Source organism: Temnothorax longispinosus, chromosome 5 (genome assembly GCF_030848805.1).
Source record: "Temnothorax longispinosus isolate EJ_2023e chromosome 5, Tlon_JGU_v1, whole genome shotgun sequence".
Classification (NCBI taxonomy): Eukaryota; Metazoa; Arthropoda; class Insecta; order Hymenoptera; family Formicidae; genus Temnothorax; species Temnothorax longispinosus.
Window position 1 is genome coordinate 10,657,404 of NC_092362.1, and position 19,859 is coordinate 10,677,262.

General features: G+C 37.2%; 3 protein-coding genes across 4 annotated transcripts in view; 2 read left to right on the forward strand and 1 right to left on the reverse strand.

Moving 5' to 3' along the window:
* LOC139813675 (uncharacterized aarF domain-containing protein kinase 5-like) overlaps positions 1-19,859 on the forward strand; it is a 122,582-nt gene that overhangs the window by 65,952 nt on the left and 36,771 nt on the right. The window lies entirely within an intron of this gene.
* LOC139812779 (uncharacterized) lies at positions 7,872-16,579 on the reverse strand. The gene is made up of 3 exons (XM_071777871.1): positions 15,556-16,579; positions 13,318-15,373; positions 7,872-8,070 (listed from the first exon to the last, which is right to left on the reverse strand). The coding sequence occupies exons 1-3, from the start codon at positions 15,710-15,712 to the stop codon at positions 7,872-7,874; spliced, it is 2,412 nt and encodes an 803-aa protein (XP_071633972.1). The 5' UTR covers positions 15,713-16,579.
* Positions 16,579-18,704, forward strand: LOC139813419 (uncharacterized). The gene is made up of 5 exons (XM_071778924.1): positions 16,579-17,051; positions 17,125-17,294; positions 17,381-17,416; positions 17,508-17,712; positions 17,817-18,704. Exons 1-5 carry the CDS (start codon positions 16,847-16,849, stop codon positions 18,662-18,664), a joined length of 1,464 nt encoding a protein of 487 aa, XP_071635025.1. The 5' UTR covers positions 16,579-16,846; the 3' UTR covers positions 18,665-18,704.

The following is a 19,859-nucleotide window of genomic DNA, read 5'->3' on the forward strand; positions in this document are numbered from 1 at the left end:
GGTTAACGTTTTCATAAAATTGTTCTTCACTTTTCCCAAATTTTGAGAATGATCTGACTGAATTCGGTAATTTAGCCACGCACCATTCGAAAGCTTACATTTTTCTGTAAATTTTAAGAATTTTTTGAAAATTAGATCAAATATGAAATGGGCAGCATGGGTAACGTTGAGAAAGAATGACCCATATATATATATATATATATATATATAATATTATATATACACCAAATATTTATTGGAACTTTTAGTAATTAAATTCGAAAAACATTAAGCTTCAATTTGGTATAACATAAGTATTAAATTCTAATAAAATCAACAAAAAATAAACATTTTTTAAAAATCAAAATAAGTTTCCATTACCTCAGGCACCGGGCAATGAGAACCACTTTATAAGTAATGAGATCCATTGCCTTTGCGGAATATTTAAGTGAGTAACAAAGTACTTATTTATGGAAACAATAATTAAATAGGTAAACAATAGGTTTTATCATCTTCCATAAACCTAGGACAAGATCAATCATAAAAAAACGGGCACAGTAACAACTGTGCCCGTTTTTTTTTTCCAAATATATAATTTTTTTATAATTATACCTCAGGCTTTCTCATATAGAAAGCTTTTTAAATGAAATATATCTTTTTAAGAGAATAATTACCAAAAATATGGTAGACTTCCACCAGAGGTTTCCTCGTTTCTCTTACTCTCACGATCTCTTAATCCTTTATATCTTTTTCCTGTATTATTGTTTCCTGATTCATATAACGAAATGATTTACTGTTTAATACATCGACATATAGTATGGACTGCGCACAGGTATAGAAAAATATGACCGGCGACTCACACCGGTGGAAGAAAAGAGATAGCAACTGGTAGAGGTCAAGCTGTCTTTTTCTATCCAGTGCGTACAGACAAAGAGGGAACGAGGTAGAGGTCAACTCTACCAAACACTTTTTGAAGGCTGTCATATAGGGATCACGTAGTCCATACTATATGTCGATAGTTTAATACGTATGTATGTACTGACGGTTAGTGTACAATTCGTCACTTTTTCATATCGATACATTCGAGTATCGATAGTCCAACGTATCGTATATATATTGACAGATTATCAAATTGACATATAATATGTGAAACCAGTAACTTATAGATATAATCATTTATGAGATGGAAATAAAAGAGCGATACGTTTGAATATATACACATATACACATACATGTATGTAATACATATATACACATATAAGTACATATACACCAACATATATATAGTAATTTTACATTGATTCTTGCGGCATTTCTAAATTTTTATCTAAAACTGCTTCCTGATCATTTTTTTTCGCTCATAAAGTTTTATCTATGAGAAATTTGCCAAATTGTAGAAGCAATCTGCACTAAATTGAACACTTTTTTTATTATATTTGTAAATTTATAATAAAAAGCATTGTATATGAAATAGAGGTAGAAAATTTCACACATTTTTAAAGCAGAAATCGGTAATCTCTTCTCAGATCATCAGAAAATTCAATACCAAAACCTTCCTTTAATAATGCTCTATATAAGATTACATATACATATATAGAGTAATATATACATTTTTTAATAAAAAAATCGAATACCCCTTCAACGATCTTTGCCAAATTCAATACCAACCTTCCTTTAAGGTAGTTGTATCGCGACAGTATTAGTAAAAAATAATGGTCACACTGCAATACGATAATGTATAAAAACTCTACTTATCTGTGTAAAACTTTTGACTGAGCTTGTACTGTTTTTACTGTTTTCACTCGCATCAATAATGTCAGTATACCAGTATGCTATCGAGGTTATTTTGAATAAATAGAAGAAATAGAAGCGAAAATGTCTGTTGAACGTTACAAAGGAAGATTAATGAAAAAAATAGTATTAAAGAAAAGACTTAAAGCTTTAGCGGCAATGTCTGAACTACATATATATCTAATCTTCATATGCGCAGTGTTGCAAGATCTTTACAGGTTAGCTGTCGTATGCGTCCATCGCTATGAGAAATTGTGTACTTTGTGTAACAATTGCTTCAAAACTAAATAGATAAGGGTCTTGTACTTTTGTAAGAATATTTTTACAAGTCTCTTTTGTCATCTCTTTGTTTTTCATTAAAATCCTATGAGTAGTTTGATCGCTACAATTACAAACGTGATATAGGAAGCCGTTTTCGTTCTACGATACATGTAAAAAGTGCTAAGTTTGATTTCCATTATTTCAACTTTGGTATAGTCAAGCTTTTTCTACTTGCACGTGTGTGTAGAGCGTGTTTACATTAATATGCTGTTCAAATTTTAAAAGATTTCTATGAAAATGGGTTTTGTGATACAACTACCAATGAAGTTCTATATAAGAATACATGTATAACATATAACTTATACTCTATTTAGGCATAAATCGGTATCCCCGGATCGACGACAATGTCAATACAGGATCCTCCCAGTGTTAAGTATAAATTTCTTGCAGAAATCGGTAACCCCTTCCCCGATTCTCGCCAAAGTAAATGCCAACCTTCCTTTAATGATATTCTATATAAGATTAGGTAAATCTGAAGGAGAGCTCCCTCCTCACCGATTTCGCTGAATTTAAGCTTACATGTATAACTTTACATTTTTTTTAAACATAAATCGATAACCCCTTCAACGATTGACGCCAAATTCAATATCAACCTTCCTTTAATGATAATCTATTCATCAAAAAATTTAGCTCAATATCACAAAATGTACGGAAATTAGGACAAACTCGGAGATTTGTTAAAACAGAAATCAAAATAACCTCTTCACCAATCATCACCAAATTCAATACCAACCTTTCTTTATTGACACTCTATCCATAAAAACAAATTTCAGCTTAACACAAACTTTACGGAAATTAGAGTAATCATGGAGATTTGGAAAACTTTTAAGAATTCTTTTTAATTATTCAAATTAATAATTACTAAATTAATTTGGCACCAACTTTAAAAAATTGAAAGAAATTCTTAAAAGTATTATTTTAAACTTTTTAAAGCTTTTTTCAATTTTTTTAATTTTTTAAATACTTTTTACAGCTTTTTTTAAAGTCGTATCTATTTTTAAAAAATTTATTTTATACTTTTTTAGTGCTTCATTAAATTAATATGAATAAAAAATAATAATTTATTAGTTGTTATAATTATTATCGCATATTTCCTTATTGCTCCCTGATGTTTTAACACGATATTTTATGAACTAAAACCTTCCTGGGGGATTGCTCTATAGAATAGTGAAAACCGCATCCAAATCCGTCCAGTAATTTCAGAGAAAATCGCGGACATACATACATACATACTCGCCGAATACCTCGATCAGAGAGAAACCTGAGAGCGGCCATCCGGCTTCGGGGGACGTGTGGGGGTTCGCAAGAATGATTGCTTCGGAATTCCACACTACGTATATATATTTAGTTATCGTGTTACAATTTACAATGCTTTCAAGATGCCGCGTACAGATCAACGTGATGCGTACTCGAAGAAACCGTAGAGACAACTGAACGATATCTCAAGCGTTCACAAATGCACCGGGCACCGGCCCGTTGAGCGCACAACCATGTAGATGGTTGCTGACTGGTCGGAGGCTTCTGACCAATGGCGTGGCTGGCGTCGCCACACTACCCCCCCCCCTTAGTGGCTGAGCGGGTTGAGCGAAGGTGACGAACTTCTTGGCTCTGGGTCCTTGGTAGACCTTAGGTGCGCTTGAACCAGGTGTGGCTACGTCCTGCGGTTGATCAAACGCGGTTGGCGTTCGTAAGACGTCGTTCTCGAAGTGGGCTGGTTTAACTCTGTCTATGGAAATGGTGGCAGGTTGGCCTTTGATTAAGATTTTATAGACCTTGTCGTCTCGTTCCAGGACTTGGTAAGGGCCTTCGTAAGGAGCTTGGAGAGGCCTCCTGTTGCTATCGACCCTGACGAACACGTGGCTGCAAGTAGCTAGGTCCTTAAACAGAAAAACTTTTCCTTTATGGTGGTGAGTTGTAGGACTGGGGCGAACCGTTTGTAGGTATTCTCGTAGGTGCGACACGAAACACGCGGGGTCCGTGGGGACGTCTAAATCAAGGAAGAATTCTCCGGGAAGAGCGAGGTTCTCTCCAAAGAGCATTTCTGCTGTGAGGCGTTGATGTCCTCCTTGGTGCTGGTCCTTAAACCCAGTAGAACGGTTGGCAATATCTTGGTCCACTGCTTGCCGTTGCGGCACATCAAGGCTGCCTTGAGAGAACGGTGCCAGCGCTCGATAATGCCATTCGAGGCGGGATGGTACGCCGTGGTGCGGGATCTGAAACAGCCTAAAAGTCTGGTGAAGGAGTCGAATATTGCGGATTCGAATTGGCTGCCTCTGTCGGAGGTGATGGTCCTGGGGGCTCCGTAACGAGCGATCCAGGTGGACCAAAAGGCGTCGACGACTTTGTCTGTCGAGATGGTCTTTAAAGGCACAGCTTCTGGCTATCTGGAGTAGCGGTCGATCATGGTCAGGCAATGTCTGTATCCGTCCGAGACCGTGAGCGGGCCGATGATATCTACGTGGACATATCTGAAGCGTGCCGAAGGTACAGGTATGTGTTGAGCTTCGGAGTGTACGTGTCTCGAGATCTTGCTTCGCTGACATGCTAAACACGTGCGAGCCCAATCGATGATATCTTTGGCCATGCTGGGCCATACGAAGCGTTTCTGGATGTGCTTCTTGGTGGCACGTCCACTGGGGTGTGAAGAGTTGTGTACCCCACGTCGAATATGCGGCGTCGAAGCGCCTTGGGAATATACGAGCGGATCTCGGGTGTCGACACGTCGCAGTATATGACATCTTCTGAGTCGTCAACTCTCAATTTCTTGAGTTTCAGCACTGAGTCGGATTCGATGAGAGTCTGGAGTTCTTCGTCTTCTTTTTGTGCGTTAGCGATCTTTTGCGTGCTAGTTATCGTCGGTAGTTCTATGGAATTGAGGCGTGATAGCGCGTCGGCGACGTCGTTGTCTGCTCCTTTGATGAAGAAGATGTTTGTGGTGAATTGACCGATGAAATCGAGTTGTCTCCATTGGTGCGGAGAGGCTTTAGCAGCTCGTTGCTGGAATGCAAACGTAAGCGGTTTATGATCCGTTTTCAGGATTAGTCTGCGTCCTTCTATCCATGGTCTGAAATATTTGATTGCCTCATAGGCCGCGATGAGCTCCCTATCGTAAACGCTGTACTTTTTTTGAGGTTCCGAGAACTTGCGTCAGAAGAATCCGAGAGGCTCCCAGATACCGTCTCTCCTCTGTTCTAACGTTGCGCCCATTGCGACGTCCGACGCGTCGGTGGTGAGGGTGAGGTCAGCTCTTTCGCGCGGATGCGCAAGTAGGGTAGCGTCGGCCAAAAGTCGCTTACACTTATTAAATGTTTCTGTAGTCTCGGGCGTCCATGGCACGGGGCGTTTGTCCTTGCGTTTGGCGCCGCGGATGAGCTCGTGTAGCGGTGCTAGTACGTGAGCTGCGTTCTTACAGAAACGTCGGTAGAAGTTCAAAATACCTATAAATCGGCGGAGTTCAGAAATTGTTTGAGGTTGAGCGTAATTCTGAATTATCTCTACGTGCTCAGGGTAGTGGGCGGGACCCGTTTTCGTCAATGTGATAACCTAGGAAGGTGACGGCGGATTTTCCGAAGTGACACTTGACGGGGTTTATCGTAACGCCATACTGTCGTAGTCGCTCGAATATGATGCGGAGGTGTTTGCGATGTTCTTCGTGGTTCCTCGACGCGACGAGGATGTCATCCAGGTATGCAAAACAGAAATCTAATCCGCGTAGGACTTAGTCAATGAACCGCTGAAATGACTGGCCAGCGTTCTTAAGGCCAAAAGTCATTACTAAAAACTCGAACAACCCGAAAGGGGTTATGATCGCGGTTTTAGGTTGGTCCTCTTCCGCTATGGGGATCTGGTAATATGCGCGTTCCAGGTCTATCGTGGAGAAAACTGTACGGCCGTTCAAACGGTGCGAAAAATCGCCGATATGGGATATCGGGTACCTGTCAACTTCGGTGACGCGGTTCAATCCGCGATAGTCGCCGTATGCTCTCCAGTCTCCGGACTTCTTGGGAACGAGGTGAAGTGGTGCTGCCCACGGGCTGCTGGAGCGTCTGCATATTCCTGCCGCAAGCATTCCCTCGAACTCAGCCTTGGCAATCCGGTATTTCTCAGGCGAGAGTCTGCGCATGGGCTCTGCTACCGGCTGTCCCTTGGTGACGATGTGGTGTCTCACTCCTGTCTTCACGACCTTATGGGTTTTATTAGGCGTAGCGATCTCCTGAAATTCTCGCAACAAATCGTTATACGGGTTATTACCGTGAACTATGGATACCCCTGAGGTTTTGTTACGGATAAGCTGACACGGACGTTGCAGTCCAGTCACTCCGTCGACAATGCGCTTCCTGCTAAGGTCGACCAGTAAGCCGTAGTGTTTGAGGAAGTCGGCTCCGATAATGGGCTGGCTGACATCGGCGACGAGGAAAACCCACTCAAAGTCTCGGCGTAACCCCAGGGAAAGGTGAACCCCTGGGGCGTAACCCCAGGGAACCTTCCGTCTTCCGTAAGTGGAGATAACTGTTCCATTCGCCGCGAAGAGTTGGAAACTTGATGGTGTTTGACCGCGTGCTCTCCAAGATCGGAGAAGCACCGAAATGTCGGCTCCCGTATCGACAAGAAATCTGGCGCCGGTTACCTTGTCTTGGACGATCAGGCGGTTTCCGCTAAAAGGGCCATCGCACGCCGCCTCCTGCGATGTCCTGCTCAGTTTTCCGCCTGGTCGGCGGCCTTGACGGCGGGCTGTTTAATCCATGCGCACGGTTCTGTGCAGTTCCTGGCGTTCTTACCGAACTTAGAGTGATAAAAACAGTACTTGGAGGACTTCGACTGGTCTCGGGTACGGCCACGAGACTTACTGCGCTCCCTTCGCTTCGGGCGGGCTCGGTGTCCTTCACCTTTGCCTGCGGTGAGTCGTTGTAGTTGCCGGGTGAGTTCGTTGATCGACGACATCAACTCCGGGTCCATACTCTGCGACGAGGTGCCAACGGCTGCGACGGTTGCGACGGCTGCAACAGCAGGGACGGTCCTCTCGAGTGCCTTGTCGGCCAGCTCGGCCATTTTATCGAGGGGGACTCCCTCGACTACAGAAAGTAGTTCCTGCACGCGCGAGGGCATACGCTGCAACCAGAGCGTCTGTAACAACTGCTCGTCGACCGAATTGTTTGTGAGGCGTCGCATCTCGCGGAGGAGATGAGTCGGCTTTCTGTCGCCTAATTCTACGTCGGTAAGTAGTTTTCTCCAGCGTTTCTCGTCTGAATCGGTGAGTCGACAAATGAGCGTCTCCTTGAGCTTTTGATACTTATCTGCCGTCGGCGGCGACTCGATTATGTCCGCGATTTCGAGCATCGATTCTTTATCTAGGTTGTCTACGAATACACAGAACTTGAGGCCGTCGGATCTGACGTTGTGAGCGCGGAACTTGGCTTCTAGCTGCGTGAACCAGGTCTTCGCGTGGTCGCGCCAGAACGTGCATCCCGTCACGTGGCTCCCGTCTGAGCGGAGATGCCCGGTCGCGTATCGTGTGCGATCTGCTCGTTACCTTGCTCGGCGAGCGTAATCAGAGGGGTCTGATTCTCTCCGGCGTTCTCGTTCTGGTCGTCATCGCCCGTGTTGCGGCGGGGCGTACGGTCGATCGGCATGTCGAAAGTCTCCCCCGAGGCGGTTCTCGATCCTTCTCGTTGGTATCACGTCGGGGTCACCAGTACGTGTGGGGGTTCGCAAGAATGATTGCTTCGGAATTCCACACTACGTATATATATTTAGTTATCGTGTTACAATTTACAATGCTTTCAAGATGCCGCGTACAGATCAACGTGATGCGTACTCGAAGAGACCGTAGAGACAACTGAACGATATCTCAAGCGTTCACAAATGCACCGGGCACCGGCCCGTTGAGCGCACAACCATGTAGATGGTTGCTGACTGGTCGAAGGCTTCTGACCAATGGCGTGGCTGGCGTCGCCACAGACGTTTGTCCTAATCTGCCCTCTGAGAAAGTGAACGTCAACTACGGCGTTACGCTCGGTAACGATCAGAGAGGACTCGGGTAACGCATGGGTAACGATACATGGGTTCGTATCCATGCTATGGTTCGTGTCCAAACTACTCAGATGGAGGGGATATGCAAGCCCCTCCTCTGTCCGTGTACGCTAGGCACTCGGCAAGCTTCGAGCGGGGAAAGAAGAGCAGACATACGATCTGCTGTCTCTCTTGAGCTGTGACATTGCCGCTTTGCACGGGCCGGCTATACCACGATGCCACGCATTTCGAGTATCGCGTCTCGTGTCTCGCCGAGTGCCGATTCTCGAGTTGACAAATCGACGATACGCTATACCCGTTATACGTTACACATTTGCTTGTATATTTACAAATTTTAACTTTTATATTTATAACTAAATAAATAAATAAATATATACATATATATATATATATATGTATATATATATATATATATATATATATATATATATATATATATATATATATATTATATATATGTATATATATATATATATTTGAAATTTATAAATATATATAGAGATTGCAAAAATATAATTAATTAAATAAATATTTATAAACATAAAAACTAAAATTCGTAAATGTAAAATGTATAGAAATTACAGTTCTATGCTTTTTTATCTAAAAAAGTCTTACATTAAAAACCTTTACTTTAGCACAATAAATTTTAAATTTAATATTTAAATGCATACCAATAATTATATTATTAACTATATTGAGAAAAAAATGGTAGTTTATAATGTTTCTTGCACTCTTATTAAATTTATTTTACCTATGCATGTTCAAGCGGCCAAATTACGAGCAACAACAGAAGGATAATTGGATAAAAATAAAAACACTTTCTTAAATAAACAATACACATGGGTAACAGTGAGTTCTATTATAATTCTCGTATAGTTCTGAACGTGTTCTAACGTTTTCTAAAGAGTTCTGACGATAAACATTATTTATTCATATTTTAAATAATTTTTATCGCCCAAGAAAGACGCATTTACGGTATATGGGTGAGACGCTGTAGAAAATCTCGGAGTTCTGGCTTATATAAAATATTTTTCGTACAGTTCTAAGCATACTATAACAATTTATAAAGAGTTCCGGGCATTGGCAATGTTGTATAATTTTTAAATAAATTAATAACGCACGAAAGTCAGGAATTTATCGAGAATAGGGTCTTTTCTCGAGCGATAAGAATTATTTAAAAAATGAATAAATAATGCTTATTGCCAGAATAAAATGGGACAACGTTAGAACACGTTTAGAACTACACGAGAATTATAACAGAACTCACAGAACTGTTCGAAATACGGCCAGCGTCTCACCTTATTTTCGATAAATTCCTGATTTTCGAGCGGTATTAACCCTCAGTTACCTTACGTTTTTACACCCCGATATTACCTCACCAAGGTCTGAGAGACCCCTGCCATTTTCTCCAGCTTGAATCTTTAAGACAAATGCATCAATTTGAAGTGTCTTTTTTTTAATCGATGCGTTTTTTAAAGATCTACAAGACTGTGCAAGTTAGATTATTTCAAGTTAAAAAATGTAAATGTTATTTAAAAAAAAAGGAAGACGTGTTTTTCTAAAAAAGCGAAAAATTTTGCTTTTTTTTAAATTGATGTAGTACTGACTAAAAAAAGATACATGGGTTTTATGAATGTCTTGAAAACCCTGCACGTTTTAACAATGTGCAGAGTCTCTCAGACCCAGGTAAGGTAACTGAGAGTTAATTTATTTAAAAATTATACAACGTAGCTAGTGTTTGCTAAAGTTAATAAGCATATATATACAACGTAGCTAGTGGCGGGAACTCTTTAGAAAATGCTTTAGTATGCTCAGAACTATTATACGAAAAATATTTTATATAAGCCAAAACTCCGAGATTTGCACAGCGTCTCATTTTCTTCTGTCATGATTACTTTTCGGCTAATATTAATTTTTTTAAATATAACACAAAGATTCTAACACTCGGAACTCTTTAGAAAATGTTTCAATATGCTCAAAACTACTCGAAAAATATTTTACATAAACCGGAACTCCGAGATTTCAACTGGCGTCTCAACTCGGTATACTCGTTGCATTGTAATTTTTTTTTAGTACTTTATAATTAATTTCTTTGCTTTTATATGGCAGAACTCTTTATAGAACTGTTATAGAACTATAGATCTTGCAAAATCTAATAAGATACAGTGGTGGAACTTGTGTAGGACAAAGTGAGACGCTGCGTGAACCTAGCGTCTCAGTTTGTACTGACGCGTTTTTTGGCTTTAATGGCCAAAACTATTTGTTTAAACTATCAGGAACTCTAGAACTATTGAAAAGGAAGCCAGAACTCTCAATAATTTGTGAGTTTCTGCAAAATGAGACGATAGCTTCACACACACGTCAGGAAGAGAATGTAAAGAATTATTAACGGAGATATTCTAATTTAAAAGATCTTTAAAATATATATTTTTTAGGAATGTTTTATAGGGAAACGAAGACAGTGAATAACGTTAAACTTTGCATGTTTTCTTCACTTTATTTTAAAAATTTATTTTTATTTTTTAAGTAACAAAAATGCTCTTTTTTCTGTTATATCCTGGTCACTATAAATGCTGTATGACAGACGGTGTAAATAATTATAGCTGTTTTAGGTATCTAAAACGCAAAAAGCTAAAATTTTCTTATTCTGCAGGAAAAATGTGGCTATCGTCTGAACTAGAACTAAATCATCAATATTTCCATTCTGAGCGGCTTTTTTATTAAAAATATTATAACTTTTTTCAAAATTTTATTAGTATTTTATTTAAAAAAAATGTTTATTCTAGTTCAGACGATAGCCACTTATTTTGAATAAGAAAATTTTTTGTTTTTACGTTTCTGATACCTAGAACAGCTAGAATCATTTACTTCGTCTCTCATACTTACGTCTTTTAGTGATCAAGATATAACATAAAAGTAACAAAAGAGAAGAATATTTTTCTTACTTAAAAAATAAAAACAGATTTTTAAAATAAGATTAAAAGAACATGCAAAGTTTAACGTTATTCGCTTTCTTCGTTCCCCTATAAAAAATTCCTGAAAAATACCTATTTTTAAAGACCTTCTTCGGCTCCAGTCATACTCAACTTGTATTCATGCTTAAAAAGAAAAATTTATTTTACTAAAGTTAATTTACTAAATATTACATATAACAACTAAAAAATAAGAAGTTAACTTCAAATCGCGTACTTTACACAAGTATTTCTCGAAAACGAGTACCGCAAGGGTATTGAAACTTATCGCATATTATTAATTTCTATTTTTATAAAGCATCATATAGATACTAGTTTTTCAAAAACATTTAGAAAAAACTTTTTTCACAATTTATTAAAATGTCTGTTTCACAATACTTGGAATAGGAATTCCGTGTTAAAAGTTAAAACTTTGAACCTCAGTATCTCGATTTTTAATACCGCAAGAGGTACTAAAATTTATACTACACATAAAGCACACCTATAAATTAATGTATATTCACAGTTTCAAGAAAATCTAGAGAAAATCGATTTTCCGGAGAACGTCCTAAGATCTTTCAAACCAGAATACGCTCTTGTAATTTATTATTTGTCATTAACATATTTTATTATTAATCACATACATATAAGTGTGAGAAAGCATATGGTACAAAATAATTTCAATATTCAAATTATTGTAATAATAAAGAAATCAATTATTTACATTTTCTTCTGTGTGTGTATGTGTGATGTTATTGACAATAGTTTCTTTGCACGTTTACATTTCTTTTGCAGATTTTTTACACGCTTAATTTTCACAAGTGTGATGTCAAATAATACAGACAAGATTTTTGTTTATCTGCTATAAGCATTATTTTGAATGTAAGATTTTAATAATCAAATGTTTTTAATAATCAAACATTTTCAAACTGCAACCGAGGGACAAGCAATATCATCTACAGTATGTATCCTTAAAATACTACGATCTTTTCTAGCAGCACTAGCCACTAGCGTATAATTTGTCCGCCGACATTACGAATTTCTTCTGCAGCAACACATAAAATGTTGAACAGTTTTCTTGAATGATTGTAACAACGCTGCATGCCCTTGCATCATTGGGCGCGTTCAGCAGACCAGGCCGCTGAGTAGCAGTCGAACGTGATTGGCTCCTACTTTTAGAACCAACCAATCAACGCAGAGTGTTGATAAGACGAACTCAACAGTTGTGTCTGCTGAACGCGGCCATTAACCCTCCGAGGCCACACCTCTTTTTTTAATACGCCCCGGCCACACGCGTGTGAATATGAAAATTCAATTTATCTTTCTAAGCATAATATTATGCTTAGAAAGATAAATAAAATATAAGTCATACAAAAAAATAAATAAAAATATAAGTCATACAAGTCATCATTAAATGCGACATATGCTCAATTCCATTGTTCTTTTCCGTTTACGAATGCTCCGCATCATATTCTCAGTGCTCTGTAGTCTGCAGTTCATTCGAGTTGCGGTCAGACATGTCATCCAAGTGCTCCTCGTCATATTTTGTAGCGTTGTGTCATACAAGAGCTCTTTCGCGAAAGGAGACGAATGCTCTAAATGCTACCTTAGATATAAATGCTCAAAGTGCTCTCGTCAAAAGGATTAATAAAGAATTAATATTTTATTTAAGATTTTGTATTTTATTTGGTTTTACAATTTTCATACAAATTAACTTTTAATTGTATCTCTTTTACATATTTTACAGATTTACATATTTTACGTATTTTTACAAATTTATACATTCTACGTATTTTTTAAATATTTCTCCATTCTGAAAAGAATCTATTCTACCTCACTTGAATTTACTGGCTCAGCTAAGAAAATCTGACCATTAACAGGCATATAAAAGCAAACAGATATTAAATTATTGACAGGAATAGCAAAGACCCTTACACCTACTTCAAATTGGTGCATATAAAGTAATGGTATATGACGTTCTTGTTCGTCATGAAATGCATTAAAACTACCTACTTTTATTATTTCTTTCAATATTGCGTAATATATGCTCTCACACCCACAATTATTATTCTCACAATGACAGGTTTTCACCTTCGCAAAAGAGAAAATTGACCCAAATTTTTTTTCATTATTTAAATGATGCGAAACAAAAGATGATCTCGTTTGCAAATCTCTGGAATAACTCTCAGCAACATATAATAATCCATCTTTGAGAAGTCTGTGAAAAATTTGAATTTTCTCATACATTACACCAGAAACTCGCAAACCCTGAACTACAAGTTCTTGGCCATTAATATGATCTACAAGAGAGCCTACGACTAAACAATGATCACCAATTCTATCAGTTATTTTTAAGTATTTTCTCCTCTTACGGAGGCAAAAATCTTTAACTGTGCCTTCTGGTAAAGACTGTAATTTTCTTGATGCGCACAGATATTGCCAGTGAAATTTACAAACTTGAGTATCAACATATCTTGTGCCATGAATATTTTGCAAAATTTGACCATTTAAATCCTCAAGAGGAAAACATGCATATGCCCATAATAGCCCTAGTTCACGTACACAATCTGCCAAATGAAGAAGTAAATGCACATTGATTGAACAAAATTCAATGCCATACAGCTGCTCAAAGTCTCGCACAAACTGTTTAAGAAGTTCTTTTGCTGTGTCTATCATTTCATCCGATATACTTGAAGCATTTAAATAAGACAATGTTGTCACAAGTTTCAAGTAATGTTCAAAATATTCTATTCGCAAAAATTGTTTGAGAACAGGAATTGAATAATAGAAAAACCATGTTTTTAGTTCCGAGACTTTCCAAAATGCCGTCTCTTCAAGACTTCGCATCATTTGATGAACAAATTTTGGGGGATGTAAACTAAGTAGTAATTCATCAACTACTGGCAAAAGTAACCGAAGAGAAAATGGATGCCTACTATATTTAGAATCAAAATGCAAAGTCATAAGCTTTTTAACTATGCCAGACAAAATGTGCATCAAATCAATGCCCATGCCTCTTACAAAATCTGGCATAATGAGTCTTAAAGCAGTTTGACTCTTTACACCAAATACAGCTTCACCTGTTCTTTGAGCCTCCCTTGCATGGTTATTCATATTTTTAAGGGTTCTTTTATTAAAGTGCTCTGCGTACCTATAACAAAAGTTGTGTGATCCATCAGGAAAACGTATGGTTTCCCCAGTAAACTCGCATACCGGACATCCATATTTTCCATTAAAAGATTTTATTTTAATAAATGTGGATTTAGCTGGTAGATCGCAGGTACCTAACAATAACTTTCCTCTAACATATACTGGTTCTTCCCTCTGAGGAATCTGCACATTAAAACCAGTATGAATCTTACGAAAATCTTCAACATAAGAGTGAATAAAACAATTGGGGTCTGGTTTATCAGGACCAAACCATAGACCAGCTAAAACAACATTCTCGCGTTTGTACCTTATTTTATATGGCAGTTCGTTTATAATAAGATAAAGAGGCCAAATACTGAATTTCTTAGATTTAAATACAGGTACACCATCACTATTCCACAGAAAAGAAATATTAGAGTTAGAGAGAAAGCCATTCCTAATTTCCTCTTGATAAAGTTGACCATCATATATGTCTTCAATATTATTAATCGACATTTTTTCTCTAGTAAATCTATATTGTAGGCTCTCATATCTACCTGGCCGACTCAAAATCTTTTTTAACTGTGCTATAATATTTAACTTCATAAAATAAGACACTCTGTTTCTTTCCTGACACTCCGGACATACATTATAATTTTGATCTAAGAGTGACATACAATTTGAGCAGTAGTAAATTTTTGTCACAGGAGCGTTTGAAAATGAGAAATACTGACGAAAACGATACAAACTTAATTTCCTCAATCCTTGAGCAATACAGTGTAAATGTAACACATGCAATAAATCAGCAACACATGACCCTGTTAACTGATGATTTAAAATCAGTGACAGAATCAAAGCCATACTTTCAGCAACAGTTATTGGTGCACCATTGTAGAGAGGGCGATTGTCATCATTTTCGTCATTATCGTAATTTCGAATGTCGTCATCATCGCCATCATTGGATATGTCATCCTGCAAATCTTCAAGTGGATCGTACAGGGGTGGGTTGTTACCAGCTTCATTTCCTTCATTTTGGTCTGAACTGTCGGAACCATCACTCTCATCGCTCATTTCACTATCAATATCTTCGTGTACAGCATACTCATTTCTCTGATCTATTGCATTATTTTCTTCATGTCCATCCTGAGAATCATCATTTTCAGAGGATGACTCTTTTTTTAGAAAAATAAATAAAAATTGTGATAATACAGTGGATCTTCATATAACATGAGGGATATATTCCTATGCTATTCCGATACTGTGCAATGTGGTGTAAACCGAAGTATGTAATCCGATGGAGTATAATCGAAGTAAAAATTACCACACAGCCAGTAACATAATTTATTTAAAATACCTTCAGTTATGTTAGCTTCTGCTGTTCCTGGAATCTGCACTTCCTCTTCATTATCTTCATGATTTTGGAAGTTTGAGTGTTCTTCAACTTCAGCGCGCAGACGTTTCCGCAGATTATACACTGAGGTTTTACCCAGTTCGAGGCTCGACTTCGGCATCTTCAAGAGTGCTCTAAAAGTCACACTTATTTTCTCAAAGTCATTATCAAATATAATCGGTATAAAACACGAAACTTACCTATTAAAAAGTGATTAACTTTATAAATGGCAATTGGCTGGACCGACCTATCCTAGTTTATTGCTTTTCACAATTTAAATGAGTGACTACTACTTTTTCACTTTTTATTACTTGATCACTTATTATGACGTGTCATCGCATCCTGTGTGCAGGCGCAGCCTCATACGGCACAACCAAAAGTCGTACACACGTGGTACGAATGGTGTTGAACACCGCACCATATTGCACTCGCGTCTGATTTCTCGTATCACTGCATTTGTTTACTAAAAAATTATGCCTGTGTTCGTGGTAAACAAGTTCGTGGTAATCAGTATCAGCGCTAAAATGAGTACAAAATCAAGAAATAATGAGACCATAGGTACTCACTGTTTGGTTTTTTGGTTGCCTAAACATAGTGGAGAGGAAGGGACCTCTTCTGTGGTAAAAACTGACGTGATTCCACGTACTAAAAGAAAGGTAGGATGTGTAACAAAGTTATGGTGGAACAACGAAAAAGACGAGAAGAAGAAATCCTATCCTGTAAAAATTTTGCATTTTGGTAAGTGATTTAATTTTGTTGAGAAGTGAAGTATTATATATTTTATTTTATTTTATTTGTGTTATATATTATATAAATCACGAGGCGGTTTCGCTCCGCGCGTACTTACCCAGGCAGGAGAATAACGTCTAAAGACGTCTTAATGACGTCTAGAGACGTCATTTGACGTTATTCTCCTGCCTGGGTAGAGCGAGACACTACCGTGTCTCTTGATTATATTATATTATATTATTATTATTTTTACTAATGGGCGCTACTGTGCTCTGTTGGCTCGTTTGCAGGTGATGAGCGAGATTTAAGAACAATAGATGTGGACGCTTTTTCCGGATCATTAATTGATCGGTCCCAAAAAGCTTTTCCAGGTCAAATTTTGGCAAAGAAGAAAGAAACTCAGCAATCAACAACTGAAAAGTTAAAGATCAAAGAAAGCGTCCAAAAGAAACGAGAATCTGACTTGATTTTCGAAAATTCGATTTTTGGAGAGCACGATACTTCAGAAGTGATCCCTGTGCAAAATATGAAAGCCAAAAAGCTGTGTACTGAGAATTCAACTAAGGCTAAAAGTTCAGCGAACAGCAAGCCTGAAATAACGACGTCTGCAGAGACATCTCCTGAAATTATAAACACTTCATCATCGAGCAGAGTGTCAAGAAATCAACCATCGCTGGATGAAAATTTGTCTGCCTTAATGCGCAATTTAAAAAATATAATTTACTTATACGGTATGAAACGTTAACTTTTTAATCCCTATTTGTAAAATATATAGAAACATATATAATTTGTACAATGTTGCAGGCAATGGTGATGTGATAAACTTCTTAAATCACATACTACATGGAGTACTCAATGACTGCAATACTAAATTAACTGACATCCCTCCATTTGTAAAGGCATTATACGAGACATGCAAATCACTTCACAATACTAAAGTAGAACGAATGGAGGCTCCACCGTTTAATATTGAGGTGAGTCTTTTATGATGTACTCTGTGTGAACAATACTCTGACTACTTCTAGAGAAAATTAAAATTATACTTTTTTATTCGTCACAGTTACCTTCTACATATCTTATTGATGGGCCAGACAAGGTAAAAGAAAACAAATTTTCTTTTAATATCTTAAATAGTTAACGTTACTTTAGATTGTGAACATGTTAACTAGCATGTATGCTTATTTCAGGTGCCACTCTTCCAGGGAGGCCGTTTCTATGTCCTGCCACAGCAGTTGGCTCTAATTTCGTCAAAAACAAAGCGTACAAACGATTGGAAATCTTATGTAAAAGCTGTTATTCACGAATTGTATGGCAATAGTGCAGCATGGATCTCTGCGTGTGGTACAAGAAATACAGTAGGGATTCACCCCCAACTCTTTGATGATTTGTATGGTATGCAATTTTTTGTTCTATTATTGGTAACTTTTATTTCTATAAAATATTGCATACAGAAAGAATTTTCTAAGGTGCATCGCATCCATCTCTTAATTTTTCAGAGGAGATTTGCAAACGAACAAAAATTTTAGTGAAAAAATCGGATTATATATATCAAGTAAACCACCTAGCCTCAAACAAGAGAAGAGCAAGGAATGACAAGCAGATTACAAGAAGAAGCCATGAACATAACTCAAAGAAAGCTACAAGCATTGCGAAGAGTGGTCCAGGTTGTAGTACAAATGATTTGTCTCCAACTTCTACATCACAGCAGCAGAATTCTTCAATCACAAGAAGAAGCCATGAGCATAATATAAAGAAAGCTACAAGCACTGCAAAGAGTGATCTACGTTGTAATACAAGTGATTTGCCTTCAGCTTCTATATCCGAGCTTCAAAATTCTCCAATAGAGCAACTATCAGCTCCGCACAATACTACATTAGAACCTGTATTCCAACATTTTTCATCCACACCTCAGCCTCCTCCCACTCTCTCACCGCCATCAGCAAGTTTCGAGAAAAATTTTGGATCTATCTCATCGCCAGAGCACACCCAAGAGAGTCGATTTTCTTCTCGGAATCAAAATAATCAGCAAACTTTATCAAATTATTCTAATTTCCATACACAGCCGCTTCTGCTTCCACACCATAGCTCAAGTTTTGTTCCTTTTTCGAACCCTTCAGAACCATCTCAGATATTCGATAATCCACAGTTTAAGAATTTTATGGCTCAATGTTTCATGCAGTTCACACAGCAATCAACACCACCAAAACATGATTCGATAGTCTCTCATTCATTATCATTTCCCAATAATCTTGAGCAGCCATCATTCATGTCGATTTCTCAATTATCTAACTCTAATGAATCTAATACAATTGAAAAAGATCAAAGGTCATATCATGTTATGTAATATCTGTTGTGTAAAATACATTTCATGATAAATAAAATACATAAAATGCATTTATGATAAATAAAGTATTTCTGAGCATAATTATTTATTCATTAATATATCTGTAGCATTCCATAAAATTACAACATTTAAAGTTAGAATAACACACATAATTCTAGTAACGCACATAATAATTCTTTCGTTCTCGGGGAGAAGGAGGAAGGGAGGACTATATAGAAAATACAGCCGAGTTTAGTATTTTCACCTATTCTATTGAGTAAGAACTACCGCATTTACCAAATATATTGTACACAATTATATTTGGTTAGAAAGTTATTGCTATATTTTTATCTTGTAAATGTGGTAGCTTTCACTTCAATAGAACAGCACATGGGTGAAAATATAGACTCGGCTGTATTTTTTATATTCTTATGCCTTTCCGAGAAAGGGTTATCAAACGAGCATAAAGAGCATTTGTAACTCTCATCGGCAGCAGCATACGGAGCACATAGAGCACACGTAGCATGAAATTCTGGACGACAAAGTAGCATTTAGAGCATTCACAAGTGCTCCAAAGTCGTATTTCTTCAAAAAGCAGCTCTTGGAGCACTGTCTTTTTAATATGCATATAATGAGAAGGGAATGCTACAAGTGCTACGCCTATTTTTTGAGCATTTGTATGACATAGGCTTTCGCCTCGGTAAAAGACGATAATAATCAACAGCAAGACGTTTGTGTGTGATAACAAATTTACAACGTAAAAATACATCACAAATATATATAATTATATGTAAAATATGTCTGTTTAATTAATAATATTCACGATATCGTGAATAATATTCACGATATCGTGAATATTATTAATTAAACAGACATATTTTACATATAATTATATATATTTGTGATGTATTTTTACGTTGTAAATTTGTTATCACACACAAACGTCTTGCTGTTGATTATTATCGTCTTTTAAAAAATAATATTTATTATATTTAGAAAGACAAATTGCATTTTCATACTCACACGCGCATTAAATGCATTAAATAAATTTGAAATATATTTTAAAAATTAAAATAAGTTTTTCTGTCTCTATATATAAACTCTTTCTTTCAAGTCTGTCAAAATTTTTTGAAAGAAGAACATTTGAGACAGTATTTTCTTTAAAGAAGAATAAACATTTTTTAATAAGATTATTATTTTAGAATGAGAATGTAAG